Source organism: Psammomys obesus, unplaced genomic scaffold (genome assembly GCF_907164565.1).
Source record: "Psammomys obesus unplaced genomic scaffold, mPsaObe1.curated_primary_1811, whole genome shotgun sequence".
Lineage (NCBI taxonomy): Eukaryota > Metazoa > Chordata > Mammalia > Rodentia > Muridae > Psammomys > Psammomys obesus.
The window spans coordinates 2,913,626-2,931,797 of record NW_026596463.1 but is presented as its reverse complement, the minus strand read 5'-3'; the positions used below and the strand labels follow the sequence as shown (position 1 = coordinate 2,931,797).

Genomic DNA, 18,172 nt, shown 5'->3' with positions numbered 1-18,172 from the left:
TTATTTTTTTATAATTATAGTTTATTCACTTTGTATCCCAACTGTAGCCCCCTCCCTTGTCTCCTCTCAATTCCAGCTCCCTCCCTCTCATCAGGAATGGTTGTACTGTCTTCCTCTGTGGCCTGGTAAGGATGCTGCTCCTCAGGAGGAAAGGATCAAAGAGCCAGCCACTGAGTTCATGTCAGAGACAGCCCCTGTTCCCCTTGCTATGGAACACACTTGGAGGCTGAATTGCCTTGTGCTACATCTGTGCAGGGTTCTAGGTTATTTCCATGCATGGTCCTTGGTTGGAGTATCAGTCTCAGAAAAGACCCCTGGGCCCAGATTTTTTTTTTCTCCTTGTGAAGCTCCTGTCCCCTCCAGGTCTTTCTATCTCCCCCTTCTCTCATAAGATTCCCTGCACTCTGCCCAAAATTTGGCTTTGAGTCTCAGCCTCTGCTTTGATTCCCTGTAGGGTAGTGTCTTTCAGAGGCCCTCTGTGGTAGGCTCCTGTCCTGTTCCCTGTTTTCTCCCTCTTCCATTGTTCATCCCATTTGTCTTTCTGAATGAGAATTGAGCATCTTACCAGGTGTTGTTGGTGTTCTGTTCAGAAAGCTGTCTCCTGTGCCAATGAGTTCAAGGCTCTTCCCCACTTTTTCTAACAGGTTTAGTATGTCTGGTTTTATGTTGAGGTCTTTGATCCAACTGGACTTTAGTTTTGTGCAGGGTGATATGTATGGATCTATTTGCATTTTTCTACATGTAGACATCCAGTTAGACCAGCACCATTTGTTGAAGATCCTGTCTTTTTTCCATTGTAAGGTTTTGACATCTTTGTAAAAAATCAAGTACCAGTAGGTGTGTGGGTTTATTTCTGGGTCTTCTATTCGATTCCATTGATCCGCCATTCTGTTTCTATGCTAGTTTTTACTACTGTTGCTCTACAGGACAGCTTTGGTATCAAGGATGGAGGTACCTCCAAAGATCTTTTATTGTAGAGGATTATTTTAGAGATTCTGGGTTTCTTGTTATTCCATATGAAGTTGAGAATTTTTCCTTCAAGGTCTGCAAAGCATTGTGTTGGTAATTTGATGAGAATTGCATTGAATCTATAGATTGTTTTTGGTAAGATGGCCATTTTTACTATGTTAATCCTGCCAAGCCATGATCACGGGAGATCTTTCCATTTGATATCTTCTTATATTTCTTTCTTCAGAGACTGGAAATTTTTTTTAATACAAGTCTTTGACTTGTTTGATTAGAGTTACACCAAGGTACTTTATGTCCTTTGTGGCTATTGTGAATGGTATTGTTTCCTTAATTTCTCTCTCAGCCCATTTGTCTTTTGTATACAGGAGTGCTACTGATTTTTTTTAGTTAATTTTGTATCCAGCCACTTTGCTAACGGTGTTTATCAGCTGTAGGAGTTCCCTGGTAGAATTTTTTGGGGTCACTCATGTATACTACATCATCTGCAAATAGTGATACTTTGACTTTTTTCCTTTCCAATTTGTATCCTCTTGATCTCCTTTAATTGTCTTATTGCTCTAGCAAGGACTTCAAAAACTATGCTGATAAGTTACGGAGAGAGTGGGCAGCCTTGCCTTGTCCCTGATTTCAGTGGGATTGATTTAAGTTTCTCTCTGTTTACTTTGATGTTGGCTATAAGCTTGCTGTATATTGCCTTTACTCTGTTTAGATAAGTGGCTTGTATTCCTGATCTCTCCAGGACTTTAAACATGAATGGGTGTTGGATTTTGTTTAATTAAAATTAAAAATTCAAAATAACTTTTTGAATTTTTAATTTTAATTACTTATTAAATTTTATTTTAATTTCATTCAACAAATTCTTATTTGTTGAAATTAAAATATTACAACTGTGTTTAGTCATTATCACAAGAATTTTAACTGTAGAGAACACCAGGGATGGTAACACAATTTTTAAAAATAACATTAATAAATAGTTTACACATTTCATTCATAAATTACTTACACAGAAAATGACCACAGAGGCCCTTTAAATATATAGGCACAGTCACAGCAGAAAAATGTTTATTTAATCCAAATCAAACCCAGTCACCTTCACTTTACATTCACATACTTTTTAGTTTACAAAGAAAAAAATCATTCTCATTTGAAAGGCAAAATGCCAAGAGATTTAAATATAAAATCAAAACTCTGTCTTAGCAAGTAATACATTTAGTGTTGTCTCAAATCAGAAGTTCAAAATATTAATGGACTAAAAAACAAAGCTAAGACATTGTTTCTAAATTAAATTACTGATTTCACATATACATGGCCTTCCTTTTCTATACTAAAAATTGAAAACAAATTCCTGATTTAAAAATGACTTTTAAAAATGGCTACTTTCCTCTCATGGCATTAACTGTTTAATATCACACTAAAATATGCAGTGTCTAATATACTGAGAAATATAAATAAAAGTCATCTCTTTAAGACTTTGTTCACAATGAACAAGTTATTCTGGGGTGAATATATAAAGAAGGAAAAACGAAAGGAGACCCTGAGGACAAAACCCTGCAGTACTGATGTTAGCAATCATTCTAACACCAAGCATTAAAGTTAAAGGCAGAGTTACAGAGACTTCAAAAATCTGGAACGTTTTATGTGCCCAATCCCTGATAACTCTTACAAATTAATATAATTATATCTGATCCCTTAAGAACCTTGTAGTCTAAAAGAAACACCGTAGACATGAAGAATATATTAAAATGAGAATACTTTGATTCAAGAAGTCCATAATTTAAGTCAATAAAATATTCCATGAAAATACATACATAAATTATTAGCTATCACCATTACCACTCTTTTACTTAAGTCTTATACTACAGAACATTTGTTTCTCATAATGCATCTATGAGAATCAACGATAGAGAATGAAGGCATGTGCTATATATATGCATGAAACACATTAATATATTACACATTATAAGTATAAGAACATGCTGGAAAGGAATAGAAACCTTTAATCCTTCACATGTCAAATATTAATAAAACCTATCAGGAACTTCTAATAAAACCAACCTACCACAAGAACCAACCCAATCAACCCAATTCAACCCAACTCAACCAACCAACCAAAACCAAAACCAAAAAACAACCTTCCAGTGACATCAGAACAGAACGGTATGTTTATTACTCTAAGTGGCCTGTCCAGCCACCCAAAAGCCAGGTAATAGCCAAAGAAACAAATTGTGACTTGAACTGAATGAGTCAGAATTATCCAAGTCCACATCAATTATGCTGTATTTTTGTTGTTGTTGTTTATCCCGAGTAGGTTACATTGCTCACCTTTTTGTTTTTATTTGGAAGTGGAGAAAGAGGTAACATATATTTCATTTTATAGGAAACTTACCAAAATGTATGTGTGATTGTAGCAGTACTAAAACACTAATCAATACAACACAGGGTCTTTTATGGCAACCCAAAAGCAAGAAGAGGAATTCCTAGTTAGTATATATGGATAGGTTTGGAGGAATTTGACGATATACAATTATTAAAAATTGAACAATTTAGGATAATTGTGTTTCAGCAATCAGTGTACCAGTGATAACTGATACAAAAGAAAATACAAAATCAAATCCTAAAACAGAATGAGGTGGCACCCTGCCTGCCTTTAATCCCAGCATTTGGGAGGTGGATCTCTAAGTTCAAAGCCAGCCTAGTCTACAGAGTGAGTTCCAGGACAGCCACTGAGAAAAACTGTTTTGAAAAAAACAAAAACTAAAGGAACAAAACAAAATCAGAGTGGACTAAAAGACAGTAGCATCATACGCAAGACATTTAATTTTACTACAAATTTGTCAGCTCCACTATCTTTACTTTTCAGGATGGGAGAGAAAACGACACACGTAAAGCACTGAATATACTAACCAGTAATTACTGATCTCTAGAAAGTAGTAGGTGTTATTGTCATCATTGCCTTAATAGTTTGGCACTGACTTAAAATATTAAGTTAACCACTCATGTTTACTTTAGTAAACTTTCCAAGTTTAATACTCAACAGTCTTTAAGTATATTGAACCAGGAACTATATTACTCTCTGCATCCTGTTCATTAGGGAAAGGAAATGGGTAATTTGCAGCTACAGTTGAAATTTTTCCTTCAGCTGATTAAAGAAATCAAAGTAATTTAGTTTCAGCACTCAGCCAACCCTCACATCCGCTAACATGATGCCCAGGTCGCATACATCACACACTTCCTATATATTAAGCATGAACAGCAACAAAAGATTTTAAAATAAGCAGACGAAACACTGCAGAGTATATTTTTTACTTCTTCCCAAGAACTCAAGATCAGCCTAAGTCTCATCACTCTGCGATCCAAAGAAATCAGTAACATGTTCTATGCACGTACCTTCACTCAGAAGAGAAAAATGAAAACCTTGCACAGTAACTAGGACTGTACTAATGAAAGAGAGCAAAATAAAGTATATCAGAAAAAAGGAATAGCCTTAAGACTAAATTGTCTGGCCAAATCTTTAAAGTTCATATCTGCTAAAAATACATAAATTGGTTCTACTTAATGACATCTTCAATCACTAGTGAAAGGGTTGGCCCTGAATGAAATGAGAGTATAGTCTACTTTCCAGATGTGTACATTTAGCTACCTTCATTGAATGCTCAACTTTTCTTCCAGAAACAACATGCTATAATTTACTGAATTTGGTGACTCCAAAACCCTTGCTTTTTCTTTTTCTTCTTTTTTAATGACTTATTTATTTTTATATGCATTGCTGATTTACCTGCACATATGTATGAGGGTGTCAGATCCCCAGGAACTGGAGTTATAGACAGTTATGAGCTGCCATGTGGGTGCTGGGAATTGAACCTGGGACTTATGGAAGAGCTGCCAGTGCTCTTAACCACTGAGCCAAAGCCCTTGCTTTTTCAACTATACTATAAATAGGAACATTTATTGCTTTGGATATGTATGTGTGTGTAATTTATAATAATGCATATTATATATATATATACGTATATATATACACGTGTATTGTGTGTGATCTTATCAGTTCCTTAATACAGCTTTAATTAGAAGTCTCACCAACTGACAGTTGAGGAAAGCCTTGGAAGTTAGTCACAAATGCCCAAAGCCACCTGTAGCAGAGGCTGCTGTGAGTCTAGGTTGGCTTGGCTTCAAAGCAATGAGATTCTAAAATACTGGCTCATCTTGTTTTTAAATAATAAAAATGAAGATAATTTTCCATGTATATATGAAGTTACAGCCAAGACAACTAAGACTTAGAAAACATTTTAAACCAACATAATACTGAAAAGGAAGAAAAAGAAATTTATCACAAATTTCTAAACTCAAAATAAACCAAGAAAGAAAAAGGAGAGCTAACAAAACATTGGTATCTAGAAGAATGTTCTCATGGCAAATCAGATGAAACTGGTTTTTCTTGTTTTGTACTGCCTATGTGTTTTGTGGCTGTTAAGAATAAAACAGGCGTTTCAACTCTAAATGTGTGACACTCATGTGGACAAGTATAGACAAGTATGCAAACAGGCACAAATTCTCTTAAGTCACTTAAAGATGGCATGACTACAGAACTTTACCTATGCTTTGCCATAGCACTGCAGTAGTAATGAGGCAGACTACTGGCATGTTTCTTCAGAAACACACATACCAGTTACAGCAAGAGACAAAGATTAGCTTTAGGGTGTAAGAACATGGCCTAAAACATAAATATCAGTTTCTGGATACTTTCTGTAAAATAGGTGTAGCTTTAAAAATCAATTTATTTTCAAATGGTTATACTATGAATCTGCCAAATCTGAGTCAAAAAAAAAAAAAAAAAAAACAACAACAAAATCAAGGTATAGTTTATGAAACATGATATATTTTTATTTCAATTAACAATAAAGAATATTTATTGTAATAAACACCTTAGTGCACTTGAGGTGTTAGACAAAAACTGCTATAAAATATCTGACTGCTTTAATCTTTACTACTCTATCAAATACGGCTCCACTTTTGTTTTTATTTTTTTTTTAAAAACGTACTTCAAAATTCTTTACGTTACATTACCAGCCTGTTTCCATCTTAGGCTTAAAAGCCATTTTTAGTAAAGACAAACTAGGTTCATTCCTGTTTATGATTAAACCTTTTTTTTTCAAAAAGTCGTTTATAATCATCCTGCAACCCTATCTTTGTTTCAAAAAGTTATATGACTACATTGTTATGACTACCTGTTGTTATGACTATCTTGTTATACCCACCTTGCAGCCATGTCTTTGTTTTAGGTCATTAGGACTAACTTGTTATGCTTATGTTCTGCTCCTTCAGCCCCACCTATTTTGCCTGATAATACCCGCCCCTCTAATTGGGAAACCACCCCCAACCTCTGAGCTATAAAAGCCTTGTCTTCTTCACATCTAATGCTGACTTCTCACAGATCATGTACATGAATTGCTTTAAGTAGTTGCTGGCTTTAATTAATTGGGCCATGATTCAGGTCGGTGGTCTTTCTCCTTCCATCCTTGGGATTGACAACACATCAGGTAAACACCGCGATCTTACCTTGTGCTGTTCAATGGCATCTATCCACTGCTGTCTATGATCTGGATCCTGAGCACGAAGATACCAAACACTATCATTTACACTGATATCAAACCGACATTCATCAAAATCATGAGGCTGTGGAAACAAAGTACGAAGTGAAAAAGCAAAGTTAATTATATACTTAGAAGTGTTGTTCCCTTCAGCAAATGCAAAAGCAATAAATGTGAGCATACTCTCTCGATGCTGGAAGACTCCTTTTACTTTTTTAATTTTTCTACTCAAGTAACTTATTTCAAGATGTCTCTGCTTAGCTCTGTACCCATTTTTAAAAATGGATTATTTGGTTTGTGGGCGTCTCATTTCTTGAGTTCTTTATATAATCTGGACATTAGCCCTATATCAGATGTTAAGGTTTGTGAAGATCTTTTCCCAGTCTGTAGGCTGTTGTTTTGTTCTGTTGACAGTGTCCTTTGCTTTACAGAAGCTTCTCAGTTTCAAGATCTTAGAGGCTGAGCTGTTGGTGTTCTGTGCAGGAAGTTGTCTCCTGTGTATAAAATCTAAGTTTCATTCACTACTCTCACAAATGATGACACATAATCTATAAATGTCTATTAAAAAAAAAAGAATACTGTTCATCATATGAAGTTAGTTTAAGTAGTGGGAACATCACAAAACCCATAATTTACAAACAGTTAAAATAAGTTTAAAGAAGACACTATCTTTCCCCTTACTCTACTACTCAAAGTGAGTTCCAGTAGCTCAGGAGACACTAAGTCTCAGAGAAGGAGCAGTTAATATTGCTGGGGTAAGCAGGGAGACACCTGTCAGTGTTGCTTCTACCTCTCACCACAGCCATGACTAAACCCATTAGACCACACACAAAAGGACAGAGTAGTTCCGTAGCTGAGAAGGAGAATGGGATCACTGTGGGTGCAAAGGGATTGAGAGGGGTAATGGAATATGATGAAAATGTATTATATACATAAATGGAATGTTACAGTGAAACCAAATTATGTATAATTAACATGCCAACAAAAACTAAAACATTAAAAAAAAACAAATAAATTTCCATAAAAAAACAAGAAACTTAAAACCAAGAAATGTGTTAATGTTCCCTTCCAAAAAGTGAAAATTAACTTTTATATATCTAGGAATGTTTACAGTTAGGACAAGTGAACAGTAAAAAGTAATAAACAAAAACCTAAAGGAAAGTCTGCATCAAATCTTAAGCATTAATGGAAATGTCAGTTCTTGATTTGGTGTTTTGGACTGCTGGTAAGAATATATTAAGTGGGCATAAAAACAGACACATTGAAGCATAAACACAGACAAGCTGATCAATGGAATTGAACTGAAGACTCAGAAGTAAATTCACACACCTACAGTGGGAAAAAAAAGCATCTTCAACAAATGGTACTGGTCTAACTGGATGTCTGCATGTAGAAAATGCAAATAGATCCATATTCATCACCCTGCACAACACTCAAATCCAAGTGGATCAAAGACCTCAACATAAAACTGAATACACTAAATCTAACAGAAGACAAATTGGGAAAGAGCCTTGAACACATTGGCACAGAAGACAACTTTCTGAAAAGAACACCAACAGATCAGGTTCTAAGATTAACAATTAATAAATGGAACCTCATGAAACCGACAAGCTTCTGTAAGGCAAAGGACACCATAAAAAGGACAAATCGGCAGCCTACAGAAAGGCAAAAGATCTTCACCAACCCCACATCTGACAGAGTGCCGATATCCAAAACTCAAGAAACTGGATATCAACAAACCAAATAACCCAATTAAAAAACAGGTTACAGAGCTAAACAGACTTCTCAACAGAAGGATCTCTAATGGTCAAGAAGCACTTAAATGTTCAACGTCCTTAGCCATCAGGAAAACACAAACTAAAACACAAACTAAGATTCTATTTTACACCCGTCAGAATGGCTAAGATAAAAAACTCAAGTGACAGCACACGCTGGCAAGGATGTGGAGCAAGGGGAACACTCCATTGCTGGTAGGAGTGCAAACTTATACAAGCACTTTGGAAATCAATCTGGAGGTTTCTCAGAAAATTGGGAACAGATCTACCTCAAGACCCAGCTATTCCACTCCTGGGCATATATCTAAAGGATGCTCCACCACACAACAAGGACACTTGCTCAACTATGTTCATAACAGCTTTATTCATAACAGTCAGAAACTGGAAACAACCCAGATGTCCCTATACCAAAGAAAGGATACAGAAACTGTTGGCACACACAATGGAATACCGATCAGCTATTAAAAACAAGAAAAACATGAAATTTACAGGCAAATGGACAGAACTAGAATAGATCATCCTGAGTGAGATAACAAAGACCCAGAAAGGCAAACGTGGTATGCACTCACTTTTAAGTAATTATTAGCCATGAAGTACAGAATAACCATGCTATAATCCACAGACTCAAAGAAGATAAGTACCAAGGATGGCTCAAGAAAGGACAGGGGATCTCAGTGAGAACTGAGAATTGAATAGACACTGTGTGAGTAAGGGTGCTTGCACACAGGCTGACTACCTGAGTTTGATCCTTGGAACCTATGTGATGAAACAAAGAACAGACTCCAGAAAGCTATTCTCTAATCTTCATGTGAATGCATGGCATGTCCCACCTACCCAAAATAGATACCCTGGGCTCCCAGTTAAATGAATTCAAATACGACAAACTAATCACATTTACTACTTTCTCTCTCAGATAGGGCAGTTAATTTCCTCTCTGGATATCATAACAATAAACTTAATAGGTGAACAGAACCTTACAAATTGTACTTTCAGGGCTTATTGCTTATCCTGTTCCTCTTTTTAACCATCATCTGTGGTTTCTACAATTTATGTAGCAAAACAATTTAACTCCACAATATTCTTTAGTCTACAAAACAATTTCTCTTTAAAACAGTAAGTCATGGTTCTGAGTGGCAAAAAGACACAAACAAGTTAAACATTTCTTGGATCAATATGCCTAGGCATCACAGTTAGGAATACCATAAAAGCAAAGAATAATAGGAAGAAAATGTGGAAAAGATAGTACTACATGCCTTGCCTTATTTCAGTAAATATGAATGCATAACGATTAAAAGATGTTAATGTAAGAAAAGTAAAGTCCAGACTAGGGAAAGGACATAGAGGGAGAAGACGGAGGGAGGGTGGGACTAGGAGGAGACAAGGGGAGGTGGCTGCAGCAGGGTACAAAGCACATAAATTGTAAATTAATTAATTAATTAATGGAGAAAGAAAGAAAATAAATTCCAGATATCCAAAGAGCCTAACCAAACCTAGCTACTGTGGAAGGCACAGAACAATTACTACAATGAAGAACCAACCAAGAAGGTAAATGATGACTTTACTGCTATAACTGGCACAGAGGGCTTTTAACTTTAATTCCTCTATCACTTTCATTTTATCTGTAGCCATGATTTCTGAAAGTTTTACATTTTGCACTGTATTTAAGATCCTCAATAAAGTTTAAGAAAAATAAAAGAAAATAATTATATACAGTGCAGAATTCACTACAAACTTTTCCATGAGCAAAAGGGAACCAAATCAACTTAAGGAATAGGAGGCACATATAAGACAGCAATACACATATGTTTGTAAATACAGGATCTTTAAATCCTAACAAAGTTTATAAAGTAAGAGAAACTGGGTTCAAGGAATTAAAAAAGAATGACAGATTTGGTAAGAGAACATGTTTGAAAAAACAAAGAAATTACTGATAAAGCAACAGTCAGGTTTCACTGATCCATCACCCTGCACACACTCAAAATACAGAACAGGCTACTGACTTCCCTGAAACTTTATTTTTGAGGGAGGGTCTGATCTGCAGTCCAGGTTGGTCTCACACATGTGCTCTGTTTGTCTCAGCCTCTTCAGCACTGGGATAAAGGCATGTACTCCAGGCCCTGAACTTCACTGAAACTACTGCTTCTTTGCCCATTATTTGTTATTTTTGTTTAAAAACTTCTATTAAAATAGCTATCTTGATTATTAAGTGCTCTGATGCTCCATTAAAGGTGTGAGAGTCAGGCAATCCCTCTCTGGTCATATCCTAGTCTTGGCACTAACAAGCATTGCTAGAAAACAAACTAAAGAATAACAGCCAAAAAGTAACCCTAACCTTGAAAAACAAACAGACAAACAAACAAACAAACAAACAAACAGGAGTGTAATTTAAAAGAGAACTCAGGAGCATGGCCTTTAATGTTACTGCACATCAGAGGTCTCTTGCTGAACCTAAGGCTTAGCCCGGGGTCTCCTGGACTGCTGGGACTGCTTTTATGTAGTTCTGCAGATACAAACTCCTTTTCCGCAGTTGAGTAGCAAGCACTTTATCTGAAGCATCAAACCAGCCTTTGAGTCAGATTTTTTTTTTTTTTTTCAGAGCTGAGGACCGAACCCAGGACCTTGCACTTGATGAGCAAGCGCTCTACCACTGAGCTAAATCCCCAACCCCAAGTCAGATATTTTTTAACAGCACAGCATGGCACCATTTTGAAGGCAGCAGAAATGTAAAGCCAGAAAAGTTTTGCCAGAATTAGTGATGGGTAATCCCAGCCAATCAGGGGGCTGAGGCAGAAGCATGAGAGGTTCAAGGCCTTCCTGTGATACACAGTGAGTTCAGCACAGTACCTTATTAAGATCCTTTCACAAAATATATAGAGCTGGACTATAGCTCAGTGGTAGAGAAAACTCGTCTAGCACGCATGAAGCACTACTACTCTAAAAAACAAGAGGAAGGAGTCAGGAAGGAAGAGAAAGGGAAGGGGTAAGAGGAAGGAGACAGGGAGTATTAAAAATCCCCTTTTTGCTTCTTAGAAGGCCTAGAACCCATGCTCAAGAAATGTTTCACCAGGGAATGGAATAAGTAAGAGAGATAAAAGGTAGTTAGGGTCTTTGAAAAGAATGTAACAAAGGTAAGAAGCAAAGGGATTTCTTATGAACACCAAAAGAGAAGCAGCAGCAGCAGAGTCATGGTGAAAGCCCAACAGTCTAGACTAGAATGTACGACAAGAGCTTACAAAGGAGTTTTTCTAGTGAGAAAAAAGTCAAATGGAAATCTTAACCATTGAATTATCTGGTAAAACCATTTAGTTTTTTCATTTACTATAAGAATTTTTTAAAAACTTCACTGAAGCTGGGCATGGTGGCACATGCCTTTAATCCCAGCACTCAGGGAGGCAGAAGCAGGCAGATCTCTGACTTTGATGCCAGCCTGGTCTACAAAGCAAGTCCAGGATGGCCAAGGCTACACAGAGAAACCGTGACTCAAAAAAACAAACAACAAACAAAATATATAAAACCTCATTGAACATAATACTTGTCAAATAATTCTAATAGGTTCACCCTGAGTCTAGCATTTGTTCAGGTCTTTTCCCTTGAGACAATAGCAATTTCCAGGCTTATACTTAAGTTTTGAGCTGATCCTGGGCATTGTAAATATTAGAGAGAATTATGAATTCTGCCCCATTACTCTCAAAAAAAACCCCCACTACTTTTGTTCTAGCTGGCAACTTGATGAAACTCCAGCTGGTACTTGAGTTGTGCATTTACCAGACCACTGGGATCTCAGTTTGGTTGCTTTGTGTCTGGCCTGCACACATACTTGCCTTCAAGTTAAGTAAAGAGAAAAACAGACTCCTCTTCTCTAGCTCATTTTTGGAGTTCCTGTCTCACTTTTCAGCAGCCTCAGTTGCACCAGGTAACTGTCACAGGTTCAGTTGGTCAGGAATATCGATAACTGCATTCTGTTTTGTTTTTGCCAGAGATCTGACCTAAGTTCTGTCCAATTTTCATGTATCTTTGTAAATACTCATAAAGGACTTGTAATTATCTAAGCCTAGCATCTTTTCCATGAACATCAAGAATTAAAGTTTCTATGCCCAACACAAAGACAGTTAAATAACTCCAATTAGATTCAAACAACATAAATCAAGCAGCATCCTAAATTACAGACAACAGAAACTGACCTTGTTCACATAAGGAATTTATGGAGAAGCTATTTGGCAGCTTGCATTGCTAATAAACATAGAAAAGAATCAGAATAAAATAGTTAAAATGAAAACGTCCTTGCCTACGGCATTTGGATGGCAGGACTGCTTTGCCTTTGGGCCTTCTGGCACTGCTGCCACTAGAAACTAGATGCTGACCTGCCAGCACAATCTGAAAACCACCCAATTCTGCTGCTGCTGTGTGTAGCGTATGCCCGGGGTCCTGTTCCTGACAGTGTGGTAGATGTCAGGTATCTCCCTTCACTGATACCTTTTTTTTAAAGGCAGTCTCTGACCGTCACTGGAATTCACTAATTTGCCTAGGCTAGCTGGCCAATGAGCTCCAAGGAATTTTCCTGCTATTACGCCCTTCTCACCTAGCCATGGGGTTATAGAAATGCACCAACATGTACTGGCGATCCAAACTCAGGTCTTCATGCATTTACAGCATTTCACTGACAGCTTAATCTCGCCAGCCTGCTATCTCTGCTTCTATTTATAGCAGTGTTCCAGAATCAAAAGTCTAAAGAGATGACAAGGGGGAAGGAAAGTGTGCGGAGGGGGCACACTGCGTAACAGCAATCTAAATGGCTAATCCTCAAACCTGCATGCTACTTGGGGAGGGTAACCATAGAGAGAAGGTGGGTAGATAGAGAAATTTAAGTATCTGGCCTTTACAGATTATATGTGGGAGATTTTCTACTCATACAGAATGTCTTAGGAGGACAGCTTATTCTTACAACAAAAAAAATACTAGCTTTTAATATTACTTAGTTTACACCTTGATTAATTAAAAGAACAATGAAAATATACTTGAAAATAGAATCTACAGCTTACGCTGGTAGAAGAGCTGTTCACATGGTAAAGCAACATGAAATTTACTTAAAAATAAATTATTCCAAGTATTTATCTAAGCTGAAGATGACTAAATTTAGCTGCATTGTGGCTAAGCCATGCCCTCTCACAGAATACATAAGAGGACCATCATTGTGCAAGGTTACACCAATGAAGGCAGGGGTGCTAAAGAAGGCCAACTGATTATGTTCAGAACCTAGCATAGGCATCATGATCTTGGGAAGTCTCCATAGTCCAGGGAATAAAAATGATAAAACTCTATAGACAGCAAAGCATCACAGTGTCAAATGGTTGGGTGTTACCTGGAAAGGGACACTTTTTTCTAAACTTGCCAAAGATTTGTTTTTTCACGTATCTACACTTGTCTTTGGAACTTACTACCAAATGGTTTTCTTCTTGATTTTTAGTTTTCCCTCTGAGGCAGGCACTCACATTTTAGCCTATGCTGGCCTCAGCCTCAAGTACTGGAATTGTTACCATGAACTACACATGTGGCAAGCTAGTGTTCCTTTACCAATTACCAATCTTTAACTGAGTCTTTTTGGAACAGCTGGTTAATATCCATGCACAGAACTTTCCCCTTACATGTTAATTTCTAACCTATTAAAAACTAGGTATGTTAATCTTAGATAACATAAACTCTCAATTCTTTATCAGTGAAAAAGAGGCTAATAATAATGTTCATTTTACTGAATTACTAAAAGGATTGACCATGATAAAACACATCTTGTATATACAAATAAAAAAGCATTTAAATGATGTGTGCTACAGTAAACACATTCAAATAAAATATAAAGCAACTGTATGTACACACTTAAAACTAGCAATTTTTTCAATGGAAAAGTTAAATCACTAATTTAACCTTCAAACACTACAGTATTTTCTAAAACATTTACTTAATTCCATCTATGGAGATTAAATATGTATCTTAAAAACACCAGCATATACAGAAACATGAAATTTATTTTAGATAATTTGGCATAAAACATTTTCAAAACATAAAACAAATTTTCCTTGATTAAAAATTTTAACACAAGAATTGAGATAACTATATGTCAACTCTATTCAAACTTAACAGAAATCTTGATTTTTCCTTTCTTCACTGTATACTCACTCCACAGTCCCTACATATTTAGTGTACCTGACATGAGGATTAGAAGGGAAGTCCCATTACTCCTTTGTTGAGCCCTGTGCTCTGGCTTCTTCACAAGCCTTTTTACTAGCTCTTTCCTCTTTCTGGACACTGCCCTCCAGCACAAACACTTATCTTCCTCCAGCACTTCCTAAGAGGCTCTGCTCAAGTGACTCCTCCCTTGCTGTCTACAAAGCTATGGCTACCTCTTAAAGCACCTCTTCCAAGACACTTCCCACAGATCCGGATAGCAGCCTCCTAATCACCCCATGCCTGTAAGTACAGAGAGCAAGCCTGACACCTCGACGAAACCATGTGAGCACATTAATAAAGGTTCAAATTAAATTACAAGGCTACATAAATGGCTTAAACAAGTGGTTCTCAATCTGTGGGTTGTCACTCCTTTGGCAAACCTTTATTTCCAAAAATATTTACATGATCATTCATAACAGACAGCCTGGCGAAGTGGCATATGCCTGCAATCCCAGCACTCATGGAGGCAGAGGAAGCTGGATCTCTCTGAGTTTGAGGCCAGCCCAGCTACAAAGTGAATTCAGGACAGCCAAGGCTACACAGAGAATCCCTGTCTTAAGAAACCAAAAGGATTCATAACATTAGCAAAATTACACTTATGAAGCAGCAATAAAAATAATTTTATAGTTAGGGGTCACCACTACAAGGCAACTGTATGAAAGGGCTGCAGCATCAGGAAGGCTGAGAGCTAGTGTTCTAAACAGTCCTTTTGTGCTGTACAGAGTCCTAGACACCAGTGTACATCTGATCAATTCTTCAGACTCCTCAGGACAATGTTTTTGAAAGTACAAAACAAACTTGTAAGATTATAAAGAATACCACTCCCTAAAACTCCTAAAGAAAAAGGTTTAATGAGGTGCAATATATATACACCACAAGAACTTAGGTAACACAGCGGCTGGTAGAGGAACTGCGGGACAGCTGCAAGGTGTGGCTTGCCGCTAGGCCATGCGGTGAGACTGTAGTTACTGAGAGGGCCACAGATATTCTTACAGTATTTATACAATTTCTGCCTGCACTGATAATAAGAGAAAATAGTAAATTTCATTTAAGAGTTAGAAACGCACTGTACTTTTTCCATCTGTTTGCAAATTTTATGTGGAACTCATCACATTTAAGAGCAGTGGTCTATGATTACCTGTTCAAAGAAAAAATACACAGCAATCTACTGTATCAAAGCATATTTCCTATTATGAAAATAACTGTAGCAAGGAAATTAATATAAATACACATCTCTGATATTATTTACTCTAACACCTATGTTGGCCAAAAAAACTATTTAGCATCTACCACCTTGGTAGACAATGTTTAATAAGAATTACTACTTCTGAAAATCAAATTCATGAAATAAATAAAAGGGTTTGCTATCATTATTCAACTTGAACCAGAATGGTAGGCACTGTGATTTTCAAGGTCAGATGTGACACTTTTTATATTATAATCAGTAAAAATTACATACAAAAATATTACTGAAGAGTTCTTATATGTATCTTTACAATAAGGCTATTGGAATAATAAAGAACTTACCAGAATTTATTTGATAATAATGACTTGATCACAGATATTTCAATGACCTTAACAGAGCCTCTAAAAAATTCTTTCCAAACTAGTTTTCTAAACATAAAAAAAAAACAACCTTAATTTGAAATTATCTTTCAAAAATGATTTACTTAAAAATGTTTTTCAGTTTTATGTATGTGAGTATTCTGTGTGCCTGGTCCCCACAGAAGTCAGAAGAGGACACCAGATCCCTGGGGACTGGAGTTACAGTGTAAGACAACATATGGGTGCTAGGAATTACCTGTGCTCCTCAGGAAGAGCATCCAGTGCTATGCTCTCTCTTTCACTCCATTTATTTTTTTTTTTCATTTTTAAATTAGTTTACAATGTTGCAGGTTTCTTTATGGCACTTTCATAATATTTAGTTTTGATTAACCTTCCCCAAGGCCCTGCCATCTACTACTGATTAAACCCTCCTGCCCCCAGTATTTCCCCTCCTAGTCTCATATTACGGATGTCCCAGTAAACTTCTTCCCCTAATTCTACTTCTCAGGGTCCAGTTTCTAGTTTTCTGTTGTTTATACACACTTACTCCAATGGAAAGCTAAGCTCTGCATATGAGAGATACCACGTAATGTCTGTCCCTCCCAGCCTAGGCTCATTTCATGTTGTATCTTCCAGTTCCACTCATGGTCCCGCAAGTGTCACTGCTCATTTTCCTTTCAGTTGAATAGTTTCATTCTGCATATGTATCACATTTTCATTACCCTTTCCCTTGTTGATAGACATGTAGGCTGATTTTATTTCCTGCTATTATGAAAAGAACAGCACTAAACATGGATGAGTGTCATCTCGTAAGTGTCTGTACAGGATATGGGGTCCTTTGAATGTGTGTGTGTGTGTGTACACATATATACACATATATATACATACACACATAACCAACCAGAGTGGTATAGTGAGGTCATACCCCATATGGTAGTTCGATTATTGGCTTATTGAGAAACTACAACACTGATTTCCATAGTGGCCACACCAATTTGCATTCCTACCAACAATGAAAAATAGCTTATTTTCTTACACCTTCACCTGCATGTGTTCTCATTTGTTTTCTTGTGATAACCATTCTGGGATGAGACAAAAATCTCAAAGTAGTTTTATTTATTTAGCATTTCCCTGATAGATAATCATTTAGGCTGTCTTCTCACTTGCTTAACTGTTTCATTTACTGCAGAAGCCTTTTAAATTCATGAGCTTGTTCTTTTTGATCACTGACTTTATTTCCTGAATTACTGTAATCCTATTTAGAAAGATCTTGCCTTTGCTTTTATTTTTCATCTACAAACAGAGCTTCATGTCTTAGTCTTTTGCCATCTGGAGTTAATACTCGTAGAGTGAGAGATAAAGATTTAGCTTCATTCTTCTACAGATACACAGTTTCCCAGAACATTTATTAGAGAGCTGCTCTTCCTCCAGTGAGTCTTTGTGGGCTTTGTTAGACATCAAGTGACTGTGGCTGTGTGACTTCACGTCTGGACCTTTTAAAATTCTGTTCCATTGATGTACATGGCATGTGTGTGTGTTTGTACCAATCTCATGTGCTTTGGTTACTATGGCTCTGTAATGTACCATGAATCAGGTATGACTATAGGGGCAATCCCCAGTGCCATTGCTTTTGCTTTCGGAGTTCTTTTGTGCTTCCAAATGAGTTTTAAGATTGTTTTAATTCTTTTGCTTTCCTAACCATTCCTTCTAACTAAAGGTCATAACAATTTTTATCTTTCAAATCTAATCATTTCATTAACATATGCCTCAGAATTTAATCTGTTGGCTGAATTACTTTTCTGTCACTATGATGAAATACTTGAAATAATCAACAGGCATATGGTTTCAGGTCTCTGTTCAAGTTGGAATCTTCTTTGAGGTATATGCAAAGATATCAACCATACCTTCAACAAAAATACAAATGGTGCTGGGTTAATTTTCCCAAGTTATCCATTAAGTCTTTTCAAAGTAAGCTCTTCCCATTCCTTGAAAGTTTTCTTGGATTATAGCTTTTCCCCCCTTTAAAGAGTCTAATAACAGGATTTTTTCTGTCTTCTATTTCTACTATTTAAC

The 18,172-nt window shown here is 36.7% G+C and overlaps 1 protein-coding gene across 2 annotated transcripts in view; it reads right to left on the bottom strand.

Moving 5' to 3' along the window:
* Window positions 1–18,172, bottom strand: part of Cert1 (ceramide transporter 1) — a 99,635-nt gene that overhangs the window by 62,621 nt on the left and 18,842 nt on the right. For both annotated transcript variants that reach the window (XM_055598454.1, XM_055598453.1), the window contains exon 3: window positions 6,526–6,642. In XM_055598454.1, the coding sequence (XP_055454429.1) occupies window positions 6,526–6,642 (117 nt within the window). The remainder of the gene's footprint in view (window positions 1–6,525; window positions 6,643–18,172) is intronic.